General features: G+C 35.1%; 1 protein-coding gene across 11 annotated transcripts in view; it reads right to left on the bottom strand.

The window, feature by feature from the left end:
• PCLO (piccolo presynaptic cytomatrix protein) overlaps positions 1-26,265 on the bottom strand; it is a 396,208-nt gene that overhangs the window by 206,766 nt on the left and 163,177 nt on the right. For 10 of the 11 annotated variants that reach the window (XM_030013412.2, XM_030013405.2, XM_030013406.2 and 7 more), the window contains exon 4: positions 2,866-4,089. In XM_030013412.2, the coding sequence (XP_029869272.1) occupies positions 2,866-4,089 (1,224 nt within the window). The remainder of the gene's footprint in view (positions 1-2,865; positions 4,090-26,265) is intronic. The other variant, XM_030013408.2, reaches the window with a different exon arrangement.

Here is a 26,265-nt window from a genome sequence, read left to right as displayed (position 1 = left end):
ATATATGTCAAATTTACACCACGGTAATGTGTTCATGTAGATGTGCTGAACTGCTTATATGTTAATTTGTGAGTTCCAAGATGACTGTGTTATACTGACAGACTATACGTCATAATCATCCAAGATTTCTAGGCATCCCTGTTAGAACAGCTAACTGCTATTGCACATGTGAATAGTCAGTATTGCAAGATGATATCTCAGGAAAGGGTCCTGTAAATCATGAGCAAAGTCAGTTTATTCTTTAAAATCTTTTTGAAGAAATTACAGTTTAAAATATTACTGAAAAAAAGAATGTTTTGAAGAAAAAAATGGCTTTATGATACCTTAAATCATACTTTAAGCCCAAATATTTAAAAATTTTTCAATATTTAAGTCACTTTTGTTTCAAAGGATGCCAGATCTCTAAATACAATTGATACCTGTGATTTTCCAAGGATCATTCTACTGATTGTTCTGGATCACAACTTTAGCCTCTCCATGTCTTTAGGGACTTGTTGGGGTGTTGCTGTCTCTCTTTTTTGTTTAGTGAAAAATGAGGATAGTATTATTTACTTATCTCATCGGAATACCACAAGAGTTAGTAATTACCATTTGCACAGTTTTGGATATAACATGGCATCAGCAGTTTGTCAAGTGCAGAAAGTATTAGGTTTTCCCTTGCATCCCTGTTTAAAAATACACCTACCCACCTACCTGAAATCCTTTATATGATTCTGTCCTGAAATACATGTAAAATATATTATACAATGTCTAGATATTGTCCTTTACCCACTGATATGGAATCAATGTGTGATAGCTAAATTATTATCTCCTCTTCCACTTCTGTCACATGCTCTCTTGGGAAGAATTGTATCTAACAATGTTTGATGCTCAGCATGGAGTACATTAAAATACTTCAATAAATAAAAATAATTTTAAAAAGTTATTTTTATGAAGTACAAGCTAGACACCAGCTTTATTTTTAATTCTGAACAATTTGAGCTGCTGGTTTGTTTTTTTTTTTTGTTAGGATTTTTCCAAGGAGCAAAAAAGGGGGGAAAAAAAAAGGGAAAAAAAAGTCTCTTTTTGTGTAAAAACAGCTATTCCTTTTTCATTCATTCAATTCTGGTTTGTATTACAGAGTGTTCTAATTTTAAAAATACTTAAAAGTGGATATATATGGGGTTTGTGGGTTTGGGTTTTTTTATTCATGAAACTTCTGCTTTACAAACTTCAGCTAAGTGTGCTTCAAAGTCTGATAAGAAGAGCAAAAGAAAGATAATCCTTATTTATGGTATTAACTGAAGAAGTCCTGATTTCAGTTAGAAAGCAGTGGGAGGAAGTAAAATATACGTGAAATAAGAGTAAAATATATGTGTGCACCACATTAGAAATCACTAATTAATCTACAATTAAAACCTGTTGCTATCAGAGATGGAAATCCAATGTATCTCAGATTTGTCCAGAGTATATATGCATTCACCTCCTTATAGAACATAAAAATGACCAGACAAGACTGAGACTAGCATGTGATGAAAATTTTCCCTTATAAATGTTTTTCAACAGAAAAAAACCCCAAATTTTTAACAACAGTAACAAAATTCTAATTCTACTTCTTAGGTTTTCTGATATGAATTTAAAAAAATCCCCAGAAGTGACATTTTGTTACCTAAAATTAAGCTTACTCTTCTTGGAAAGTCCTGCAATAATGTCTTATGTTTGATACGATATAATCAAATTGATATAGGATTTTCTTAGATCTCCTTCTAGTTTCTTACAGAAGGGATACATTTCTGTCTATGTTACTCTGAGCATAATTCAGAGATTCCCTTGCTACAATCAGGGGACACTATACCTCTTGATACCATTAAGAGGAGGAAACACAACATGTGATAGGAGATATATTTCAGACAGGAAACTTGGTTTGTAAAAATAGTAGTATTTTCCACTGCACAATTTCTGATTCAGAATATTTTTCTGTCCAAATAACTTGGTTACCACCATGGGAAAAAAACAAAAATAAAAAAACCCAATCAAAAAAAAACCCTTGACCTTTTTGACTGGGATTATTTGAAAACATCATTTTGGCAAAGGTTAAACACTTTTCCTAAACCTACTCCTACTTTCATAACATAATAATCAGCACCTAATTTTCAATGCTGATATAAAACACCATCATTTTTCATTTCTCAACAAATTGTGTATATTACTCACTTCAACCGATTAAGTGACTTGTTGGTGACTTCACATACAGCAAACACATTTATTTAAGAAATGCAGACCTCTAGTACATGCTGTCATAAACTCATCCATTCATCTGACTTGATGATGAGAGCCCACCAAGAACCCTACCTAAAAGTACTTGTCCATATGAGATAGGCAAATGAAATAGTAAAAAGATGTAAAGGTTGCATACTTTAACATACCATGTTCAGGCATCACAAAGTATTCCTCAAATGTTTATTATATTTTGGTATTGCAAAACACTGCACACCTTACCATCACAGATTGTTCCCTTTTGGGATTAAGAACTATGAAAACATTCCAATTTCAACAATTAAACTCCAAAGTCTGGAGAGTCTACAGAAGCAGGTAAATAAATCAGAAATATTGGAAAAATGATTAAACAGGAACTTTGTCTTAGTTTCAAATGCTTAACTGCTTGAGACTGAAAATCATGCAAGAAGTACTGAAAAGTTGCATCTAGATCATAGGACTATCTGGTGAAACTTTCACTCAATAGGAGGGATTGATATTATAATTTAGAATCATCCCATACTGCGAATAACAATAAAGAGCAGCAAGACATAAAGGAAAGGGTCTGTCAGGATCAGATTCTAAACTGTAGCAAGGCAGAAGGGGGGTGGGAGTGAGAAAGCCACTTACTATTTTTTCTTTCACTGCTTCCACATGGTCAGTTCCTGGCAAAGGTGCTTTTTGAACAGGAATTTCTTCTTCCTGAGCTTTTTCAGCTTTCAAAACCATTTGTGAAATCCCAGTTATCAAACCCTCTTTCTTAACATCCTCTTCCTTCTTAGCTTGCAGTCCCTTATAAGGTGCTTCAGCTTCTGCTTTCTGTTCAGCAACACGATCTTTAGACTCAGCTGTAATTTGCTCTTTTTTGTCCTCTGGATGTGAAGTGCTCTTTTCTGGGAGCACAGGTTTTTTATCTTCTTCCAATGTGCTTAGGGGTTTCTTTTGGTCTGAACTTATTGTTGCAGGAATTTTATCTGCTGAAAGTGTCTTTGACAGTTTCCCTTGCTGAAGTTTTGGTTCTTCTTTTTGAGCTTCCTGTTGGACTTTCTCCACTGATGAAGTTTTCATGATTTTCTCATGTTGAAGTTTTGGATCTTCTTTCTGAATTCCATGTTGGATTTTATCACCTGAAACTGCCTTTGACAACTGGACCTCCTGAGGTTGTGCATCTTCCTTCTGAGCTGCAGGTTGGATTTTGTCAGCTGACAGTGCCTTTGCCATTTTCATCTGTTGGAGTTTTGGGTCTTCTTTCTGAATTCCATGTAAAATTTTGTCAGCTGAGGGTATCTTTGCCAGTTTTGCCTCTTGAAGTTTTATGTCTTCCTTCTGAACTCCATGCAAAATTTTATCAGCTGAGGATGTTTTTGCCAGTTTAGCCTCTTCAAATTTTGCATCCTCCTTCTGAACTCCATGCACAATTTTATCAGATGAGGCTGCCTTTGTCAGTTTTGTTTGCTGGAGTCTTGGGTCTTCCTTCTGAGAAACACGTTGGATTTTATCAGCTGAGGGTGTCTTGACAAGTTTCCCCTGCTTAAGTTTTGCATCTTCTTTTTGAATTCCTTGTTGGATTTTATCAGCTGACAATGTTTTTTCCAGCCTCCCCTGTTGAAGTTTTGGAACTTCCTTCTGAACGCCTGGTTCTTCTTTCGGTTTTGCTGCTGCTGGAGTAGGCGGTGTGGAAGTCTTCTGAGGGGAATGTGAGACAGCAGGCATAGGCTGTTTTTGAGGAGCAGCAGGTGGTTTGGATACTGGTTGTGAAGGGCCTGCTTTCGGAAGTGGCACCTTGCCCATATCCCCAAGTTGTCCTGACATTGCCCTTTGGGTCTGGCAGTTTAAGCACAGCCATTCCTGTACCTGTGATACAACAAACATATGAAGTTAGTTATTTGAAAACTTAACAGTAAAATCATACGGCGTTTTCAACTCATACAGCTGAATACTTTTAATCCGAACGCTACACATACTGAGAAGTTATTTTCTTTGTTTGTTGCTCTTGCAGGAAGATCCATAACACCTTTCTAACAGAAATGAAGCATGTCAGGTTCCAGAAAGCCAAGCTGAACAAATATAAAAATACACTGTGAAAACAATTACATTGTTCCAAAGTATTGACGACCTTTATGTACAAAGTTTGCTTATATATTTCTAACATCTATTGTCTTCTAAAGCCTCTATAATCTATCAGTAGGTCTCTCTAATTTTGTAAATCTGAGTAAAAGGGGACCAACAGGGACTCATGGATCTTTGTGTTTCTCTTCAAAAGTTACCTTCCCCTCTTGAATTTGTGTATAAGTATCAGTGTAGAAATTCAATATGGCTGTAACCCAGAAGGACAATCACCTGTCTGCTCTCTTTACTGCTAAATCCCTGCTGCACACTGGCTCCTTTTACTCTTCTTCCCAGAAAATCAGAAAAAAAGGACAAATGCTTGTATCTGTGCAAAAGATCTTGTTGCCAGTTGCCTAGCTACTACATGAGAGGAGTAATGAGACTGTTTCCAGTGGGATTTGGGGTACAGTTTCTTTAGCAAAAGCAAATTTTAAACACAGAAAGTACTGAAAGGAAAGAAAAAGCCCAGAATCTTCTGAATACTAGAATAGATAATGAAGCTCTACTTCACTAGTGCAAAATGAGCTTCACTGGAGAAGAAGAGATCTATGCTGTACAATAAAATCTTTGTATGCTGGTTTTTAACTCCTTTTACTGTGACGATGGAAGGTCTCAGCAATTCAGTTATTGTATCTCTCTGATTTAGAGAACTTAGTGACCTACTGAATATAAAGCACATGAAAAACAGCAACATTGTTCTATTAGTAACTATATAGGTAATACTGCTGATAATATTAGGGTATTACGGATGACTGATCAGTTATATACCATCGAACACTGCAGAATATCCAGCGGTATATAATCAGTTGCCCAGAAGATGTGGCATTTAATTAGCAGAAGGGGTATCTGGATGAACTGTGCAGCCCCAGAAACATTCATGCATTTTATAATAACAATACAGTAATAAATGAGGTAACACCAAAAGCAGAGACTGGAACTCCAGCACTGCCCCTGCCACCAAAGAATGCCCGAATGACAGGGGTGTAAGCACCAGACTCCCTGCTCTCCTTCGGACTCCAGGCAACCTGCCTTCTTCAGCGTAGAGGGGCCTCACTTCAGCAAATGCACTGGCAGGTTTTCCCACCAGGAGTACTTAACACGTGGTGATGCCAGCATTTCGTCATTGATACAGCATTTGTCACAGAGTGATTACGGTTGGTCATGATAGGACCACAAATGGCTTTTCAACATAGTTAACCAGAAGTGAGGCATCTTTCTATTAATCTCCAATGATGGAGCTTATGTGCTCAGCTCTCGCATCCCAACCAGGATATTTCTGAGCACATTGGTATCATTAAGAAATTTTGAGATTAGCTGGTTTCAAACACTTTCTGGAATTATCTAAAGTCTACCAAAACCCCAATTTGTGAAGTCCATCTGCATACTTCAGATCCAAATACCATTGCTAAATGACTTTACAATTCTCTTGTTTTTTTGTTTTTAAAATAATTGAATCACTGCTGTGATGCTGCCCCTTTGAAAAAATAGCTGATTAAGCTAATAAGTGAAATATAAATTGCAAGAACTGCAGACAAAATGACAACTGCATGTGAAACAAAATTTAGTAAGAAATGCTCATATGGGCTAATTTTGTTGAAATGGAACTAAGGAAAGGCTATTTAATGTCTAAAATAATTTTCTTTGACAAATTTTTTTTCAGGCACAAGAAATGCAAGAATGCATGCATTATCATTTCGGTAATCTAACAATTGCCTTGTGTATTTATTATTCTACTTTTATAGAAAATGACCAAACTAGTGAGTCCTAGTAATTGACAAAAATAAATATTTATTAAAAGTATTTGGCACTATTGTCCCAATAAATGCAGTTTATCGATTTAATCAGCTGTCTCCAAATGCAATGAAGCCCCTAATAGTTACTGTACCCTTTGCAACTCCAAACTGAATGTGGCTCTGTCTCAGACTATTAAATATAATTTAGGTTTAGCTTTTCTGTGGAAAAAAGCATTAAAATGTAATCCGTCAGGGCAGATGATCCTTCTCCATAGGACTTAAAGTGCTCCAACTACACGTCATTTGTCTGGGAAGCACTATTTAAGAAATACAAATAAAAGTAATTTCTATTTTAAAGAATGTGTAAAATGTAACTTAGTTTTCTTGCGAATATTTGTTAGAGGGATTTTTACTATATTTTCCTCCCTTTTTATGGGCAGCAACATTTTTTTTCCTAGAAAACAATATTGGAAGCCATAAGTGTGTTGTGAACTGTCTTTTATAAACTTCAAATAGAAGTAATACACCAGGAAACAAATTTGGCCCACAGAAAGTCATGCTGTTAGTATTATCAGGAGTCTGTAAGTGACTAAATACACTAGATAACATTTTGCATAAACAGACTACAGAAAAAAGATCCAATTTCATAGTACCCTTGATTCTTTTCTTATAAAGATTGTAAAGACCACTAAACAAAGTTGACTAGATAACTATAATAATTTTTAATTAAATTTATTGGAGGTCCTAAGATCTTTTAAACCCACTAAAAAGGGGGCAGGTTTTGCCTTCTACAATCAGCCTGACAAATACTCATTTCACAATGTAAACAGAAATAATACCATTATTATTTGTGCTAATACATCTTCTGTCAGCATGGGGCATGGGAATAAGACAATACTTAAATGTTATTAAGCTTCTCAGAATCTAGCCTTAACCATCTTTAATTTCATAAAAACATAATTAAGTGGCTTCTACCATGAAATAATCCATGGTTCAAGAGTTTGCTGAATTTCACACACATGCTATATAGAAATTCTTAAAGAACATGTTACTTTATACATTAATTGCACATGTTCTTCTCACAGTACCATTTGTTTGTGACATAATTTCCATTTATTTCCTTATAATATAACCATATCCAGTTTCTAGGGTCTCTATACTTGTTTCTTTTCTATACATCTACATTTGGCTCTTACTACTTCTAGCTCTGCTCGTTATGTAGATCCTATTTAGTACCTCTTCAGCTGCAGCCTACTCACTGCTCATACACTTGCTCCTTCTCAGATTCATCAAGTCACTTCCCTTCCCTCATTTAAATCCTTCACAGACTCAATTCTTTGAACTGCCTATAATAACTTTAGCAACTTTAGTAATAGTATTAAGTATTTAAACACCAAAACAGTTACCCTGCCACTGTTTCCTCTCAGCTTTGCTCACGGTCCCTATTCAGTCTCTTTTCCCTGGAGTAAAGTTCTTCAACTCAAGGACTGTGCTTTGTGCTGAGCACATAGTAGAACAAGTCTCTTAAAAAGGAAAATAGTGACAATTAACATGAGCAAGGGAAGGTGATGATGACCAAATTGGCAAACTGCACTAAATCTTGTCAAGAGATGGAAGTCCCAGTCTTGCCTCCCTGCCATACCGATGCAAGTGATGCTAGTGAAATGACCTGGAATTGTCTGGATATGCAGTGATTTAATGAATCTTGCTATTGTCTTCTTGGACTTTTGTTATATCTGCATCTATTTGCCACTTTATTTTTTAGTGTTGTTATATAGGCATGGCAAATATTTCTCCCAAGCTGTGTGTTTTAAATTTCAATCTAAGTTTTTATAATCATGCAGATACTTGATCACAAAAAAGCCTACAAAAATCTTCTTGTATCACCAGCCCTCTAGCTCCTGATTCTCTGTCAGAATGGTTCTCTGTAAAATCAAATTTTGTACGGTGAAGTCATATGCCTCAGTTTTAGACCTGTCTTCTCCTCAGTTAACCTCATGCCCTGAATGCAAGCTTTTCCCTGAGGCTATCTTTTCAGTTAGCCTGTCAACCCAAATTATTAGGACTTGGGAAATGGACATCATCTTGTTTCAGCAGTCTTCACTAGATAAATCTTCTTAGCTCTTCACAGAATTCTTCACACCCTTTGGTTCCTGAATTGGCAGTAGACACTATTACTGGCATCACAAGTGATACTAGTGTGCTTTAATATTCTGAATCCATGGCTCTCTCCCTGTATTTTCAGCAATCCTTACAACCCCATATTGCTGGACAGAACAAAGTAGCTGTGTCACAACGTTTTCCTCATTCAGCTTTGTAATAAACAAATGTCACCCTGAAAAGGGCATACATCTAACATTCTTTGTGAATGTCTATTTTTCAGTTGTCACGCAAGAGCTCAGGCATTTCAGTTCCTTTGCTTTTGTATTTGCATACCACAATGTTAGATAATTTCAAGTTGAAAATAATAGGGTCAACTATTCCATCTCCCTGCCAGTCAAGGATTTTTTATTGCAGTATGTTGATAAATTCATTACTTACTTACTCTTGGCAAACACTAATTGGTAAACTAGAGTTTTTCTTTAACTGAAAGTAACTCAAAGTACTTAATATATTTGTGAAGGTGAAAACAAACACTTCTTCCCATAAAACATCTCTAAGTTACTTCAGAAGGCAAAAGCTTTAGTTTCATTTAGACACTAACCAACTCAAACAACTACTTCCTTAGATCATATTTTTATCCCTTCCTAATTCTTCTTCCTCACTGCTTGCAGTACAATAAAATCACAAAACCAACACAGGAATGAAAAAACCATTAAGAAATAAATCTCTGAAAAATTAATTTCCTTCTGATTTCACTATCTAAAATAAACACATTGCAAAACAGAATCTTTACCAAAAACCATATTCTAATTATAAAAAACTGAATAGATCTATGAAAAGAAAGCACGCTTCTTCTCCCTAATTACCTCATAAACAAAACAGGGGGAGAAGCAGTGCAGGCAGTCACTAAAATATTTTTCTTATTACTCAAATTTGCCATCTTGTTTTTTACTAAGCATAGATTTGAATATGTGTATTAGAAAACAAAATAAACATACATTTCAAATTAAGACAACTCTGGTATAAATACTAATATAAACTATTTATTCTGAGACTCTAAAACAGTTTTACCTGGGATATTTATTTTTAATTGATTTGGTTTTTATTTTAACAAACTTGTACAGCATGTTTCCAAGATCTCATATGAATAAGCCACTTAATGAAACAGTAGAAAAAGTAACCGAATAGCACACCCAGAGAGGAAAAGTAATCTGATAAGCATAGCAAACTCTGTCCTGAAGATCAGAAAAAGCAGGGATAAGGAATGAATTTCCAAAAATTGAGCTAAGTCAAATTCCGCAAAGCTAATTTAAACAAGCAACAAAATATTTGGTATCCTTGCAGATAAAAAGATATCCACAGTGCAGTTAAGATTGCTTCAGAGTTAAAGGTATGGTACACATAATATGTGCTTTCATCTCAAATTTTTATAACAGTTAGATTGAACACAAGCAAATGCCAACAGGAAATGAGCACACAGAATAGAAATCATCATATTGGATGTGGAAATGCACAATCATAGTCTAATAGTATTCATTAAAGTACATTGGCATGAGAAAGCCAAATCAAGCAGCTATGAGATATACATAATCCACCCAAATTGAGTTACACACAGCTTACCCACATTCAACTCACATCCACTTTTATTTAATGTGTAGAAGTGATCCTGGTAACTACAGCTCTGCTAGTCCAATTCAAATGTTTACAAAGTTTTAGAAAATTATTTGAAAGAAAGTTGAATTGATACTTGTGATGAAGAAAAGGGCCATAAACTAAAAAGCAATATGGGTTTACTGGAGGAAGACTGTCAGAAAAACCTTGTATTTTTTTCGTGGATAATATAATTTATTCTACAGGTAAAAAATGAAACTATTACACATTGAGCATACCTGGATTCCAGAACAATAACTGAACCTGTGCCACCATGAAATGATTAGTCAAATTAGTAGAGATGAGTCAAGAAATTGCTAGGCAGGGAAAACACATGTCCTATAGAGGGAAATTACCCTACATCCTTATTAAGTTGTAGTTCTTTTCCTATGTTTTAGTTACTTTAAAGTAGACATGTATTCAGGCTTTGGAAGCCCCCATGTCCTCCTGCCCTGGAGGGATATAGTGTATAACATGAGGCTGGAGTCACTCTTCCTCTTGTGAGGTCCTTGCCCTGCTTGTTATAGAATGGCTCTTTTTGCAAACAGAAGGAGAGAATGAATTCTTGAAACCCTCGGCCCAGAGGTTCAGATGTCTACAATGCAAGGCGTAGGTTGGTGCAGCACAGCTGTGAGTCCTCAACTCAGTTTTACTGAGAAAAAGTCTGTTAAGAGGTGAGAAAGTGTTTGAGAGAAAGGCAGGTGATGTAAGAAAATAAAATAATAATAATAATAAAAAAGAGCAAAACCACAGAGTGTCATTGGCAGAAGAATTCAAGAAGAAAAATATTGAAATGAAGAGGTATAAAATCAAAAGAAAAACACACAGAAGTGGATGGCAGCAACCCAGCAACAGCGACTGTCAGTTGGTCTGTTCCAAGGAGCAAAGGAGGTTGACGCTTCCTAACCTCACTAATGATTGCCTGGTCAGCAAACACTCTTCAAGGGCCTCACTGAGGTGGTGAGGATATTAGTATCAATGGTTCTTCAGATGTATCTGTCTGCTGTGTGTATTCATCAACAAATAATTGCTCTGTACTCCTAAAGTCTGTACATCTTCCTTGCTGAGTCCCTCTGAGTATGGTAGACATTGCCTGAACAGAACGATGCAGAGAGAGAAGGTTACGTTCCCATCTAGAATGGGAATGGTGGCATGAGCATTTCTTTGGGATGTGTGAACTACAAATTCAAATCCCACACAGACTGAGGACTCAGATCTCCTAACTTTAGAAGAAATATTGAAATTGCTAGACTTGCACATAAAAAAGTTACCACCACCATCGTACAGAATGATAGAGGGACATACATATTCAGAGCATGACCACCAAATCAGACTGTAGATCCGGCAGGAGAAAAAAATAAAAAAATAAAATACAACCCCCCAACACTCCTCTATCCAAAGAGTGTTAGGCAGGAGGTAACTGCCTAAGTAGCCAGCTTGGCAGAGACAGGGTCCACAGTTGAGCCTTTATGGTGTCCAGAATTAGGAAAATATAGAAAGGTTTTCATAGATACTGTGTGCCTGTGGAGGTCACAGACAGTTTTCCAGGATCATTCTCCTGAATTTATACACATAAATTTTGTCTAAAATGTCACTTAGGATCTTAAACATATTTTTGGATTTCACCCCAAGTGGAGAAAGAAGGTGCAAACAAATTCTTAGTCAGATGGCTGATTTTTGGAGAAGAGGTTAGAAGAATATGGCTAATTTAACCTAGGGAAATGAATCCCACAAATATGATTTATATAGGGGGAAAGGTATACTGGCTGCAAAGTAAATGGATATGAATTGTCCATGGATAAATTTAGGTTTGAAACTAGAAGATCTTCCTTGCCATTAGTGATTTGCAGTTTGGAGTACGATACAATAGGAGTGGTGGTACAGAGAAAAGCAGCTGATTTCAGTATATGATGCGATTGCCAACAAAATCACTCAATGATTCATGAAATCCTACCAGTTTTACAAACTGCATTCCTGTAATAGTACTCATGAGCAGAATGCATTATATAATTAGCATTAAATAAATTTGTATCATTTAGCCAACTTTAAATGTCAAGCTATCCTTCACCCACCAAAGAGAGATCATAGAAATCCCCAAAAGCTGGTTCAGGTAAATGTACAGCATCAACTTAAAAAAAAAAAAAAAACAAAACCAGCAAAAATTCCTGCATAATAAACTAGTTTGTCAATAGAAGGAGGAAGGGATTACTTTTTTAGTTTGAGAATGCCTTTTTTTTGTTTGAAGTTGCAATCAAGCTGAGATTGTTATCTGAACAATGCAAAAAGATGACCAGCTTTTATCTCTTTCTCAAAAAAAGGTTTTCAGTATGTGATTCAGGAAGATCAAGTTATCTCAGCATCTCAGATTATTGTCGTTAATTGATAAGCTTACTTTTAAGCCATGACAACTATGAAATAAAGCAAGCTATTTTCAACTATTTTCATTGCAGAGTTGTATACGTACCCAGTTACCACTGCTTATGTGACTTGGTGTATACATTAAAAGTCACAAAAACTGACATGACAAAAAATGGATTTTATGTATTTATTTCTGTTGCCACTGGGAAGCCAATACAGCAAAAATGAGTGAGAGACTCTTACCTATTTTTTCTGTATGCATCAGTAGAAATATTTGCTATATGCTTCCTGGCTACTTCTGTACAGAGCTATTGAAGACAGTGATTGCTATCTAGGCTTATGCAGCTCAATTATGGTATATATAAAAAAGTCTCAAAAGACTTTGGTCAGTGTGTTGGAAGATACAACTAATATCAAAATAAGAACAGAATAAAGCTTACTTCTCTTTGTGTCAACTTTGAAGTGCAACAGAAACCCAGAACAAAAAAATGCCAAAAAAATGATATTTAACCTTTGCGTGCTAAAAGGCATTGCCACTGAGAGTGCTGGTGTTTGTTCTGAACTGTGATACCTTAGCATATAGTCTGCTTGATGAGTTGCCATTTCTGCATGCTGCTGTAAGGCACTTTACTTTTTTTACTTGGTGTCTGATGGGCAGCAATAAAAGTAAAATCTATTTTATTCTATGGCTGCAGTCCACAATCTTCTGTCTTAGATTATGGGAATTCTCATCATTACTGAAGGAAATCAAGCGGTTCTAATAAAAGAAATCTTAAATTTCTGAAGGCTGTTTTAGCTTGCCATCTTTAGAATGAAACGTTTTGGAGTTAAACTGTCATTAAATCCCTTAAAAATTACCTCTTGATTTTTTTTGCCTTCAGCTGCTTTAAGCATCTTCCAGCACCTCTTAATGGCAACATAGCTCATGCTTTTAGAGGGAGAAAGAAACATTCCAGAATATTAGAAGACACATTCAAATCACATAATTCAAGTTTATTGAAATTACCGTACAATTATTCAGTGTGGTTCAACTGAACACTTACTTCTTCAGGCTGTTAAATCTTATTTGTAGCTTAGCATTTTTCAAAACACTGGGGTAGGCACTACCTAAGCAGGCAAGAAAGCAGGATTTCCACTAAACTGTGGATGTGTATTGTGTAGACATTTGTAATTGTGGTTGGTAACTTTTACCTTCGATGGAGAAAACCAGGAACATTTAGAAGGCAGTTAATCTCACCTATCATAGGACATTAGATAAAAAGACTGGCACTTTAAAAGTGCCTGTTTCTGTCCACTGACTATAGGGCAAGAGTGTAGCTAATCAGACCGGTTACTCATGTCTACAGCTGACCTACTGAATATCACCTTGATTTTTGAGCTGGAAGAAAGTGCAACAAATAAGAAAAGAATAAAGATATGGGAGAACACACAATAGCAATGAGATAGCATTGACCAGTACACTGGGTGCATAGTTACCCCCTCAAAATCTGCTCTGGAGCCTTTATCTTCAATGCAGTGACTATGCGCAACCACTATTTGGATCTTCCCCTCTTTTTGTTTTTCCTTATCCTTAATGTCTTCCATTCAAATTTGTGATTGCTCACTAACAGAAGCTTTCAGGGACTGTGAATTTCTGAATAAACACATCTTGGATGCTGGACGGATAACACCAGCATAAGAGCTCAAAAAGGTGCCAAACTGTCCACCTAAGTTTCTAAAGTGTTGGTACATCCCAAGAAATTCTTCTCTACCTTGTTATTATCCTGTCAAACAAAGCCTGATGACCTCCACAGGTCCCTTTCAACTGCAACCATTATGTGATTCTGTGAATGTGCTGAAAAATAATACCCTGGCACCAGAAACTGTAATATTTTCTTCAGTCAGAAGGTTTCAAAATTTAAAATCTTAAATAAAAGGTCTATTTTATAGAGTAGCAGAATAATGAGAAAGTTATTCCTAATGCCCTAAGATTTTGCTTTGGCTCCAGAAAAAAATGAAAGCACTCATGGAACTTTGTCAGCTAGTTTGCTGTCACTAATGATCTCTTCTTTTTCTCCCACACCAAGTGTTAAAGGAAGAGAATTGTAAATACTGCAGCAGATTACCAGAGAAGTACAGAGAAATCAGTGTTTCTCCCATGTGTCAGGAATTATCTGCTCCTTAATTTTAATAGGGTTGGGACTGCTGAATATTCCACTCAATTATGAACAGATGAAATACAGAATATGACAACACAAGGATGACCTACTTCCTCAAGTGATGACAATTCTGAAATGTGTATGCCCTTACCTTACTTCAAGATACATCCCAGCACCTTCAGAAAAAGCTCAAATTTTGTGTCTTTTTAGCAACTGCTCTGTTGTTTGGAAATTTTTATTTTAGTAATTAAATTTGATAGATAATGGGTTTTTTACATGTATAGTGTCTGTGTATACTTTAATTTCCTTTAGTTATTTTGCTGAAGGCCCTTAGAGGCTTAGAAGTATGCTGTCAATGCACAAAAATGTATCACTAAAGTATACATCTTCATAGACACAAAAGAAGCAAAGCTGTCGAAAAATAACTGCTTTTTTATTGTGGAGAGGGAACATTACTATACTTGTTTTTACTCTGCATCTAACTGCACTGTCGCGTGTTTGTTGCTTTTTTCATGCACTGTTATAACAAGATGACCAATAGTCCTCCTTTGTCTTGGCAGGTTTAGCTGTAGGGGTGCTCATGCCCAGAACAAAGGAATGAGCCTTCCTCCTCAGTTTTACTTACACAGAGAAATTCCTATCAAGCATTTTACTGCCTCTGGTGACCACTTCTTTTGTTACCATGGCAAAGACAACCCCAATGAAGGAAAAAGCAACAAAGTGGATATGGGCATCATCCAAAGGCCAAAGAAGTCAATGGAAGAGCCTTAAGTACTTCAGTGGAATTGGGATGATTCAGATCTGTGTACACTTTGAGAAATTCTGGATTACAATGAAAATCCACAAACATTATCTGAAACAGAATAAAACTTCTTTTATAACTGTGCAAGGAAAAGATTCTGAGACTGTAGCTCCTTTAGACAATTATATATCATACTTGTGATATTGAAATCTTTATGCTCGTAATTTTTTACAAACTTAGGGAACAAAAGATAAGTAATTGATGTAAATCACTTGGGTAAGCAGCTCTTGACAAGACAATGGAATAGAAGGTACAAATTCACCTAAAACTAGGAACCAGAAACTTTAGTGGGCTGGTAGCCCAATAAGCTTGGCTATACCATATGAATCAGTTAAAAATGTGCCCTTTAGGTGAACTTAACTAATTATAACATGAAAACCACACCTCTAGAAGTTAGGATACTCGCCTCCACCTGAAGACCCTCACCCACCGAGCTTGCGCAGTAAAATTAAAAGACGCTGCACCTTTAAATGAAGACGACGACACTACACACCAATCAGCTTTAAGATATGGAATTATGGGCACCAGTAAAAGGTTGATAAACAATGAATATGGTAATTATGCTAATTTACAATGTATAACTCAATTACTGTTTTAGTGCTGGGTATGCTAGCTTTGTGGGGATACCCCCTAGCACCCCCTTCTGCACAGAACTGGCAATAAACAGCTAATACCTTGACTCTGTGTGTTATTGGCTTGCACAGCGGGTGAACGATCCCACAAGTTTTGGGACAACACTTGCAGTGTCTGTCATGATAACATTGAAAGATCCCCAGGTGCTACCACAATATAAATGTGCAATAATACTAACCTCTAATTCACACAGAATGATACCCTGTAAGCCTATGGGTTGAATGTTTTAATTAGTGAATCTATAAAATTGAATTTAGGAAGGCCTGTTAATAGCCAGTGTTTTATCAAGGGAGGGTTAAAAAAGTCTCTCCTGTAATAAATGTCCTCGTGATTTTCCATTTCTACCAAAGATTAATTAAAATATGTATCCTACTGTTGATTTCTTTAGTTCGAATGTTTTTACCTTTACATACAAACTTCCCAGACTGTATACTATGGCTTTGTTTTAGAATACATACTACCATCTATTTATTTTTGTATTTCCAATATGAACATCTGAAGAGTTAGATATGTGGAGTGGCATTTAGGTTTGGGTATTGGGTTTTCTGCTAAAGTGTAATACTCCAAGTTTTTTTCAGAGTGCTTCCGCAGTTAACTGCTGTCCTGTAGTTGAAGAAAGAACCTATTCCTATCACCCCAAGTCAGTGTACCCTTCTTTCACTGTGATGAACTTCATAAAAGGTAAGAGGATCCACAGGGGAATCCTGTTCTGGCAGGAAACTATGCATGCTCAATAGTGCAAGCAATATTGGTAGTCATAGGTATACATGATAGTGCCTTAAAACGCAATACAATTTTTAGAAACCAAGAAGCCAATCAAACAAACATGAACTAGATTTATTTTTCATTTTCTTTTTGTTTTTTAAGTCTTTAAGATATTTTTGAATATTGACTTTTTCTACAAAATACGCATGAAAATCAGATGTGCAGAGTTTTCTGTCATTACACATCAATGACAATACCACCTTTATATTAAGCAGTCTTCCAATCCACAAAGTCCATCCCAGCATGTTTTCAACATTATTTTGGTATCTCACTTTTCACTCACAAAAGACACTGGAGATTCAGTATTTACTTCCAAGATAAGGAGATAATAATTACATTCATAAACATATTCCAGCATATATCTGACAATCATAGTCAGATGACAACTGTTGCAATGACATTCTCTTTCACAGGTTCTTTTAAGGAGATTCCCAATTAGATGACTAAAACAATTTCAATTTACTTGCATCCATGACAAATGAACATGCTGTTGTGCGTTAATTAATAGCAGTATATGACCTGTATTTACGTTATTCTTAACTTGCTTTGATAGTATTATTGTAGTTGTTCCATTTAGATCACATAGACCAAAGAAATCCAAGGTCGTGTTACTGTCTGAAGTAATAATTTTATAGTAAAACACAGTTTTTAATAATTGGTTATTTACAAACTAGTTTGAGCTTTAAAAATGTTAGGTTATTGCAATCCTCCCTGGCTATATGTAGATGTTGAGCAGCCCTAGCATGCTCCTTTGTACCTTTTATTATAACAGTCTCAAATAATAACTGTTTTCTATGCCTTCTAGCAGCTGAATCCTATTCTCCACACAATTGGTCAGCAGGGAGTGTGAGTATTCCCATCCCATCATTGCTATTATTTGCTCTGAACTGACAAAATGTCTAGTGTCACGGATGGCACTAAAACAACAAACAATTCCATCCCCTTAAGAGTTTGTGGTCTATTCAGTCCTGTGTTCAATGTTGACCTTTAATGGAGAGTCTAGAGAAAATTGTTTTTGTTCAAAAATTAGGGCTTAGCTATAGAACTAGATGAGGTGAATTCTGTAGTAAAAAGGAGAACTATTCTTAATGTTTCAGAGTGCCTACTGCTCAGTGGATCTTTATCACATCTGAGAATATATATTTGATGATAAACTATAAATGCAACCCTTTTATCTGAACCTTAATGGATCATATTAATAAACAGCTCAACCATTCCCTGTAAAATCTTTTTTAATTTGGTCATCCCCAATAGAAATACAGAGACAAACACACCATTATTCTGAAAAGTCATTTTGCATTTTGTTTGCTCTTGCAAACCAGATAATCCTAAAACTAACATGTGTAGTTCATTTCAACAATATGTTTTGCAAAACCAAAAATCTCTGCTAAGACAGATTGAAATGTGTCTGCCTTTTGCTCATATTTAGTCTATTACTGCATGAATAGTCCCTTTTATGAAGAGGGATTGGCATGCTATTTCACATAAGTGGAAGTGGCTGATCTACACTCCAAGTGAAATGCTATGGAGGAGGATGGAAATACTTGCTTAAAGAACAGAAGGTTGGGTTTTTTTTACTCCTAGCTCCATCCAGCCTCATCTCACCTAAATTTTAATACTTAACTGAGGAGCTAAAGTTTTGACCTTGGCTGCTCAAATTTGCTCACCAGGCTATGGGGCATTATCTCCAGATACGAACACCATTAGTGGGCTGACTACTATATCTATTCCTGATTAGGGAGAGAGCCTGCAGCAAACTATGCTCCCGAGAAACCTCACTTCAAGAATGAATTTGAGATGTGCTGAGAGCCTACACTAAAGTCCAAAGATAAACCTTTCTGAAAAAGATAGCCTGAAATAAGGTCCTAAATCTGTAATGTGATACCTAAATAAATGGTCTGATTTTCAAAAGCTCTAAATACCTAAAGACACTTCCACTGACTCCCATTTTTCAGTTCATCTCTGCTGTTTGAATCTTACTTTAATCAGAACCACAGTGTGCGTATCTGTTTCATCACTTATGTTTATAGTACTTGGCTTTATCATTTGAGTTTATTATCATTTAGTAATGATTTATGTATAATGTTGGCTCTCCATGTTACGTGATTGATATATGAATCCTTTAGGTGCTGAAAATGAGGGGGCAAGGCAAAGAAACAAACAGACAAAAAGACTGGGGAATAATTCATAGTCAAGGAAACAGACTGTTCTCAAGGAAGTGAGCACAGGTCGAGCAGAAAGTGAAGGAAAATCACTTACCTGGCTTTGGAAAATTATATTAATCATTAGCTACAAATACAGTAAGAAGGTTGCTGTATATAATGTTGCAAATATAACCATTTCCTGATATACTGGCAGCTGCCATGGCAGTAAAGAGATGATAAAGTAAACAAAGGAAATAGATATTACATCTGTGCAGAAGCAACACGACTTTGTGATATGATACATGCTGAGAAGCACATACACCTTCCAGCAACTTCTTGAGCTCTTCCCAACAGACATCTCTCCTAAATACCCAAAATGAGGAGGTGAAAACCATACCAACGTGCCTGCTTTAAGGTCATTACAAGGGCAGCATGAAGAGATGGCAAAGCACAGGAGCACAGAAATAGTCACAGCCGCCATCTCCTACAAAAAACTGTCTGGTTTTGCAACATATGGGTCGGAATAACACTTTATCATTAGGTGTGGCCATTTTCACTGATAAGAGGCAAATTCCCAAGCTTTGAGGCAATGCAGTCCAAAGTCCAGTGAAAGGCAAAGGGAGACATGAGGTGCAGGTGCAAAAGGGGAAAACCAAGCTTTTAGTGTCTTGGCTTCTGCCTCCTTTTGAGATTTATGCTGATTATATCTTAAGAAAACTGTGGTAGACACATTTTAACTAATATTTACCTTTTCTGCATGTCCTGCTCATTGATTTTACCTTGCGCTTTCCTGCCTACAATTTTGCCCTTGTACAGCCACACAATAGGAAATACTGGAAAGATTGTCCTAAAAAGGAATATGCCATTTAATCTGCAAGATAATCCTGTCAAACATTGTAACTCAGAAAAGCGGAGCATGCTGTGTACTTCCATAATTTGCCAAACACGTACATGAAGAATTGAAAATAAAATATTTTTCTTGGAAAACTTCAGACCAATATACATTAAAATTTCTTCTCAATATTTCTTACAGAAACATGCTTGCAATCTGTTTAAAAGCATAACATACTGTGATGCTACAGTATGACTTAAAGCAGATGTTTTCTTGGCATTTAATGTGCAAATAAATCCTATATACTCCAGCAATCATACATAATAAGCTTGAGTTTACTTTCAAGAGACACCATGAGTACAATTATGCAAAGAAAATACCAAATAATCTAAACCCATGTAAGTCTGCCCAAAACAAATGTACTGCTAACTCTCAATATAAATATTAAATATAAGAGGAAAAGACAGGTTTTAACTGCTAGGAAAAAAAAAAACAACCACAAAACAAACCAAAGCCAGTGAAATGAGGTGACTTAATTTTTCTGTCTCGTTAGTGTTATGAATCAGTGGTAGCTCCTTGGAAGTAAGTAAAGGTAAGACCACAAAATACTGAGTTGAACTATGGTAAGAGTACTCAGTTTGCCAATGGACTTGCAATGCCGGGTAATAGACACATGCATTATACTGTTACCTCATGCCAAAGATTCATAGTCAGGGTAAAACCTCAAACTATACCATCCACAGAGTCCAAGAGTGCCTTCATAAAATGGAGCTTTTTAAAATATTAACCTCATTTGTATTTTATGAGGAAATAGTTGTTTCTGTAAGACTGAATAAGTTTTAATTGAAACTCCACAATTCTTTCTAAACAAAAATATCAAATGTTTCCAATCTCCCAGAATGCTACATTAATTACTTGAAGATTATTTGTGTTAAGCTTGTAAAATTCAGTTTTTCACGTCTCAGAATATACACAGTACTGCTTTAGTGATTATGAAGTGAGAAAAAAAAATCTACACAGATAGCAAAAAACAAAGTGCCCCTGAAATGATCTTCCTGCAGTCCTTAGATGCTCTTTTGCTACTTTTTGCTATCTCCAGAAGAATAAAGAATCCTCACAAAGCAACTATGTTAGCTCAGCTTTAATACTAATTACACAATTACTTAGCTAGTTAAGATGATTCAGAATTCCTCCTTGATGAGAAGACAGAGAATCCAATTGCTGAAGATTTAAGATATTAAATTTTTCATGAAAAGGGCAAATCAATAATCTTACACTCATACATGTGTGAGTGATACACAGATGGACATTCACACGCATACATATCTATGCAGGGCACTGTAGGAAGCCAAACAACTCACCCAATATATTCTTATGGCCAGAAGGGGCCATTATTCTCAACAAACTTGACCCTTTAATGCCAAAATCCATCTGGTTTCACCAACAGGTTTCTATTCTCAACCTTTCAGCATTTATTTTAGAAAGGTATGCAAATTTATGGGGGAGGAACTTCTCCATCTTCAAAGTTAATTGTTCCAATAATTACTCTATCTGTAGAAAATTTTTTACATGTAGACTTTTAGGTGACAGAAAAAATACAAGAAAACCCCAGTGAAAATATCAATTTTTAATTATATTTGTCTTTCTAAAGAATCATACTAAAACTTTAAAAAGTTAAACTTTAAAGGAAGTATTGCAAGACCAAAATTCATGTGATACAAGCTCAGCACTTTCCTACATCATATAGCTGGATTACAAATGTACATTGTACTCACAGTCCCTTCTGGCAACAAATATCGAGTTCTTTTGTCATGAAAATAGCTTCCGTTTTAAACTAGACAAAACTCTATAGCAGTAATGCTAAAAACCAGAATAAATATGGCTGTACTTATTTTGAAATCACACAGTTTCCATTTGTATTTTAAATCATACTTCTTGGTTTTGTACCTTACATCAGATTTAACAAACCTTATCCTTGTCGTTAACACCGCAATGTCAGCAGAAACTGCATGGAAGCTTAACTTTTATCTTGAAAGCATGGCTTGTCTTCAACCATGTCTTAAAAGGGTATTTGATGCTAAAATGTCCTTGGTAAAACTTTTAGATATATTGCAAATTGTAGAAAACTTTTAGAAATATTTTAAAATACTTTTAATATAAAATGTTACTGGGTTCTAAGGTTAACTGCTCTTTTTACTCTACTGACGAGAACCCATCTGTCCTTTTGGAAGTAAACAATTCTCTTACTTTAGTTCTACACCCAAAATATTAACATATGTCATAAAAGCGAACAGAAATTTTAATTCTCCAAATCTTGGACTGAATTCTATTTTTTTATCCCTTATTAAAAAAAGACAAAAACAAAACCAAAAAACAAACAACATGAATAGCAAATAAGTAAGTAAGAGCAACATTCATTTGAATTTTTACGTTGTCAGCTTTTGTTTCTTCATGATTGCCTATGTGGACTATGATTAGCCATCTATCAAACATGTTGCTGTTATTCAGAATAGACTGATCTTATTTGCTCATTGAAAATAAATTTTCAAGTCTTAATTAATCTTGAAGCATTTGCTCAACCCTTGAAACACTCTTCTAAAGAACCTGTTTACATCATAGATAACATAACATGATGCAGTCTTCCAGGATGAGTGATACTAATGTCAGCTTCTAATTAATTTAATTGTAGGTTCCCTATTAAGTCAAGAACAAACATCTGGAGATAAAAATGACAAAGAAGTCGATAGCTCTCAATTGTTTGATCAAAAGTCAAAAGTGAAAAAAAAAAAACCAACAACCCCCAAAACGTCTTCCTTCGTAAGTTTTGTATTTCTTTCTTTTGCCCTTCTCTTTCTTCGCTTTCTATTCATGGGGGGGAAAAAAAAAGAAAAGAAAAAAGAAGAAGACAGAAGAGGCGCTGAACAACAAGAGTCAGCTGGGTTAGACATGTCATAAACAAACACACAAAATGCATTTTTTTCTGGAAAAATGTTGTTAATGAAACAAATGTGTTCATCTCTGTTCTCTACGCAATGACAGTCCAAATTCAGCCAATGGAATTCAGGTGATTAAACTAAACTGAGGATCTTATCCAGATAGCACCTCCACTGTTCTGTGTAAAAATCCTGAGCAAAAATTTTACATGTATTTTTATGGTAATTTTATTCTTCTTCAGAGACAGTTCCACATTTTCTCTGCTATTTATAACCTCTCCACTCTAATCAGGATATTCATATATGAAATAGTCTGACAATAATGAAATAACAACATTTTACAAAAAAAAAAGTGGAACAGCCTTTGCTGGTCATCTCCAAATCTCCTTATTTTTCTAAAATTAGTACAATTTCCAGAAAAAAAACAAAGAGCCTTTTGGTAAAAACATTCAAAATAATTGTTTTGTTCTTTGCTTTGTGGCAACTGAACAAATTAGCTGGTTTATTGACACCTTAATTTGTAATTTATAAAACCAGGATATAATTTTTTTACATGTTTTGTCTGGTTTTTTTTTTTAAGAAAGATATCTTTGAAATATAAACTTACTCATATTTTTATGCAACTATATAGTTTAAATTAGGAATTCTCATCTACATTCTAATTATTAACTTTTTAAAAATCATACATATCATGTAAGCCAATTTAAAAAAAAAAAAAAAAAAACCTTTTTGGTAAAATAGGCATCTGCCTGAGTAAAAAAAAAATCAATTATGCTATATATTGGTAAAAATTTTAAATAACCACAGACAACAAGAGCCTTTGTAAACATGGGTTATGGAAAGCTGCAGACATAAATGCATGAAGAGTGTATTACAGAGATCATAACTCCAGATGTACGACACAGAGAATTCAAATTTCATTCTAAAACATACCAGAAATTATCATATCTATATTATAGTCTATGTAATCAATTCCCAAGCCTTTGACACTAGAATAATATACAGTGTGCTTGTAAAATGAACCATTTATGGAGCTCTCTTCAAAAAAACATCTCCAGGCAATGAAGTGGAAAGTTCACATCTGTCTTCAAGGGCAGAACTGGAAGCAGTTTCCAGTGTGCAGAAGTGAATTTTTGGACATCAAAGCAGTTACAATTATGCCCTCCAATAATCTCCATTTAATATAAATCCCATACTTCAGAATAATCTTTTTTATTTCAAGATGGCACTTGGATACAATCATTCTAATTATTCTGCAAATACAACTAAGCATATTTTTTTAAAAACCTTGAATTTTTACTGCTGTGTTTTCAGATATTTTGCAGTATAAATTCACTTTGTTCTGTTTCAAATACAATTAAAATATAGTTAAAGCAGTAATTCCAACACAAAAATGTTTAAATTACACTGGTATCTGTAAAAAAAAAAAGAAAAAAAAAATTCTGCAAATAACTATTTCAACTGACTATTCATTCCATAGTCATGTTTGGGAAGTTAAACCGTAACCCAAAATGCCTAGCTAGATTTGTAAAATTCACCATTCATGAGTTTGTTTTGGAGATCTTACTGTTGGTTGAACATCTACCTATGTCACCAATCTGACAGATTCATTTTATCACAGTATTTATCACTGTTTTGCTTAAATCTCCCTGATTATGCTACATTGGCACCTAGAAGAAAACATTATACTTTAATGCTTCATTAGCTACTTTTCCATCACAGTTAAAAAATGTACATTACAACAATAATGTATTATAGTAAAACTGTAGATAGCTCAGAAATTACTAGCTCTTTTCAGTTCTCTTGTTCTAATGGAGTATTTGCCCAATAAATCTTCCCTGGGCATTGCATCTTACAAAATTAATTTGTTGATATTTTTCAATAAGTATGCTGTATAATATTACCAAAACATTCCTTAGAAATTACTTATAAGAAAAGTATTGCTAGCAATAATCATTAATGAATTTAATTGATGATGTTGATCATGCCAGTGGGAAAACGAAGACATATCTGCAACAACATTGAGTACTTTAGGACAAAAATTTATCTATGTAATTGCAGAATAAATTGTGCTGACCAGAAGAAGCCAGAGAACAACTAAGTCTGGTTTTGTCTGGTTTTAAGCAAAAGGATTCACCAAATTAAATCAACAAACCCCATGAACTGATGTAACAAGCACATGCACAAATCAAAGTAGGATATGGTTTAAGAGTTTAACAAAAATCTGAATAAACCAGCAAAACTCAGTAATTACAAATGTTGGGGAAAAGACACTGTGCCACAGTGCAAGGCTTGACAGGATGAATGCTCACAAACAGACATCACTGAAAAGAACTGGGAAACTCAACTGCTGGAGAATGAAGCACAACAAAACTCAGAGGACCTTGGGCAGCTCCAAGTTAACAAAGAACACCTTTTACTCTCATTCCATCAATAAAGATCCTTCTCAGAAAAATGCTGATTTAAAAAAGGGGGAAAAGAGTGCTGCTCTGTCTGTGAAGCCTTCATGCTTCGGTAAGTAATTTGTATTACAAAACAGCAGTAAGTACGGTAACAATACACTTTAAGTAAAATACATATCTGTAGGACTGGCTAATCTGCTGTTAGAACTTCCTCTCCAAAAACTGATGAATGCTCTAGGAAGTTCTATGTTTGCTAGTTTGATTTGAAAAACACGTCATTGTGAATCTGTTGTAAAAGCTTTCTGTCTGCCAAAGCATGGGGTTGAAAACTGATGCCCAAATATAATTTTTTAATAGCTTCTTCTTAATATGAATCAGTTTTAATCAGTATGTCAGAAAATGAATCCATTTGGTCAAAAGAACTATCCAAAGCATCTACACTTGATAGAGATTTTTATGCAACCAATTACAAAATAAACTCACTGAGTTTTCAGAATTATTGGAGATAAGAAATATGCCCTACCTGGTCTGAATAAAAAGACTGTAAGTAAATAAAAGACTCGAATGAAGTTCTAGAAATTATTAAAAGTCATATTGAATATCATGCAGGACTTCAAACTCAGGCTACTTTTCTTAAATGACACTCAACAATGTGAATGCAGTTTCTATTTCCTGCCCAAACCCACCCACAACTGTTCTCAAGCTGATCCAGATTGGTTCTACTCGGTTTAAACTCTCCATGTTTAGCTGGAAAGTGTCATCATCTTACATTACCTTTACAACAATGAAAGGCATGAAATATTTTTAAAATGTCTTCTTGTGAAAAAACTGCACGACCACATTACATTTTTATAAAGTGTGCATATTTCTAATGAGACACTAAGAGATGGCTACATGAACAAAACCCACTGTACAATGGAGCAGATCAAGGGAACCTGGAAAATGTCATTTGAGGGCAACAGTGAGATTGCATTTTAGGAAGCTCAGAGAATTGGTACATTTTTTGTGCTATCTTCTGTTCTCATTACAGTTTGACAATTTTCACCAGAACAAATTAAGTTTGTGATATTTTCTATTCTCATTACAATCTATGTGACAAGAATGCATTATAAATTTGCCATTTTTTATCCCTTTTACAATCATTATTACAAGAATAAATTATATCAGCGTTCATGGCTGATAGTTTATCACTCTGTGCACAGATCCACTAGATAGATAGATAAGCAGTATCTGACTTTAATCTCACATTTACCTAGTGAGATTTACAAGTGTCATCAGTAAAATTGAGACCTTTGCAAATTTATGCAAATGTCATGTCAGATATAAGTAAACATGAGGCTAATCTACAGAGTTCAGATGCAAAAAAACCCAGAGAATCCAGTGCAGCAACAGATGAGGTGGGAATAAATAATATTTATCTCTCTCTTC

Source organism: Aquila chrysaetos, chromosome 5 (assembly GCF_900496995.4).
Source record: "Aquila chrysaetos chrysaetos chromosome 5, bAquChr1.4, whole genome shotgun sequence".
NCBI lineage: Eukaryota > Metazoa > Chordata > Aves > Accipitriformes > Accipitridae > Aquila > Aquila chrysaetos.
The sequence above is the reverse complement of the archived record's forward strand: the minus strand, read 5'-3'. Positions and strand labels throughout refer to the sequence as shown.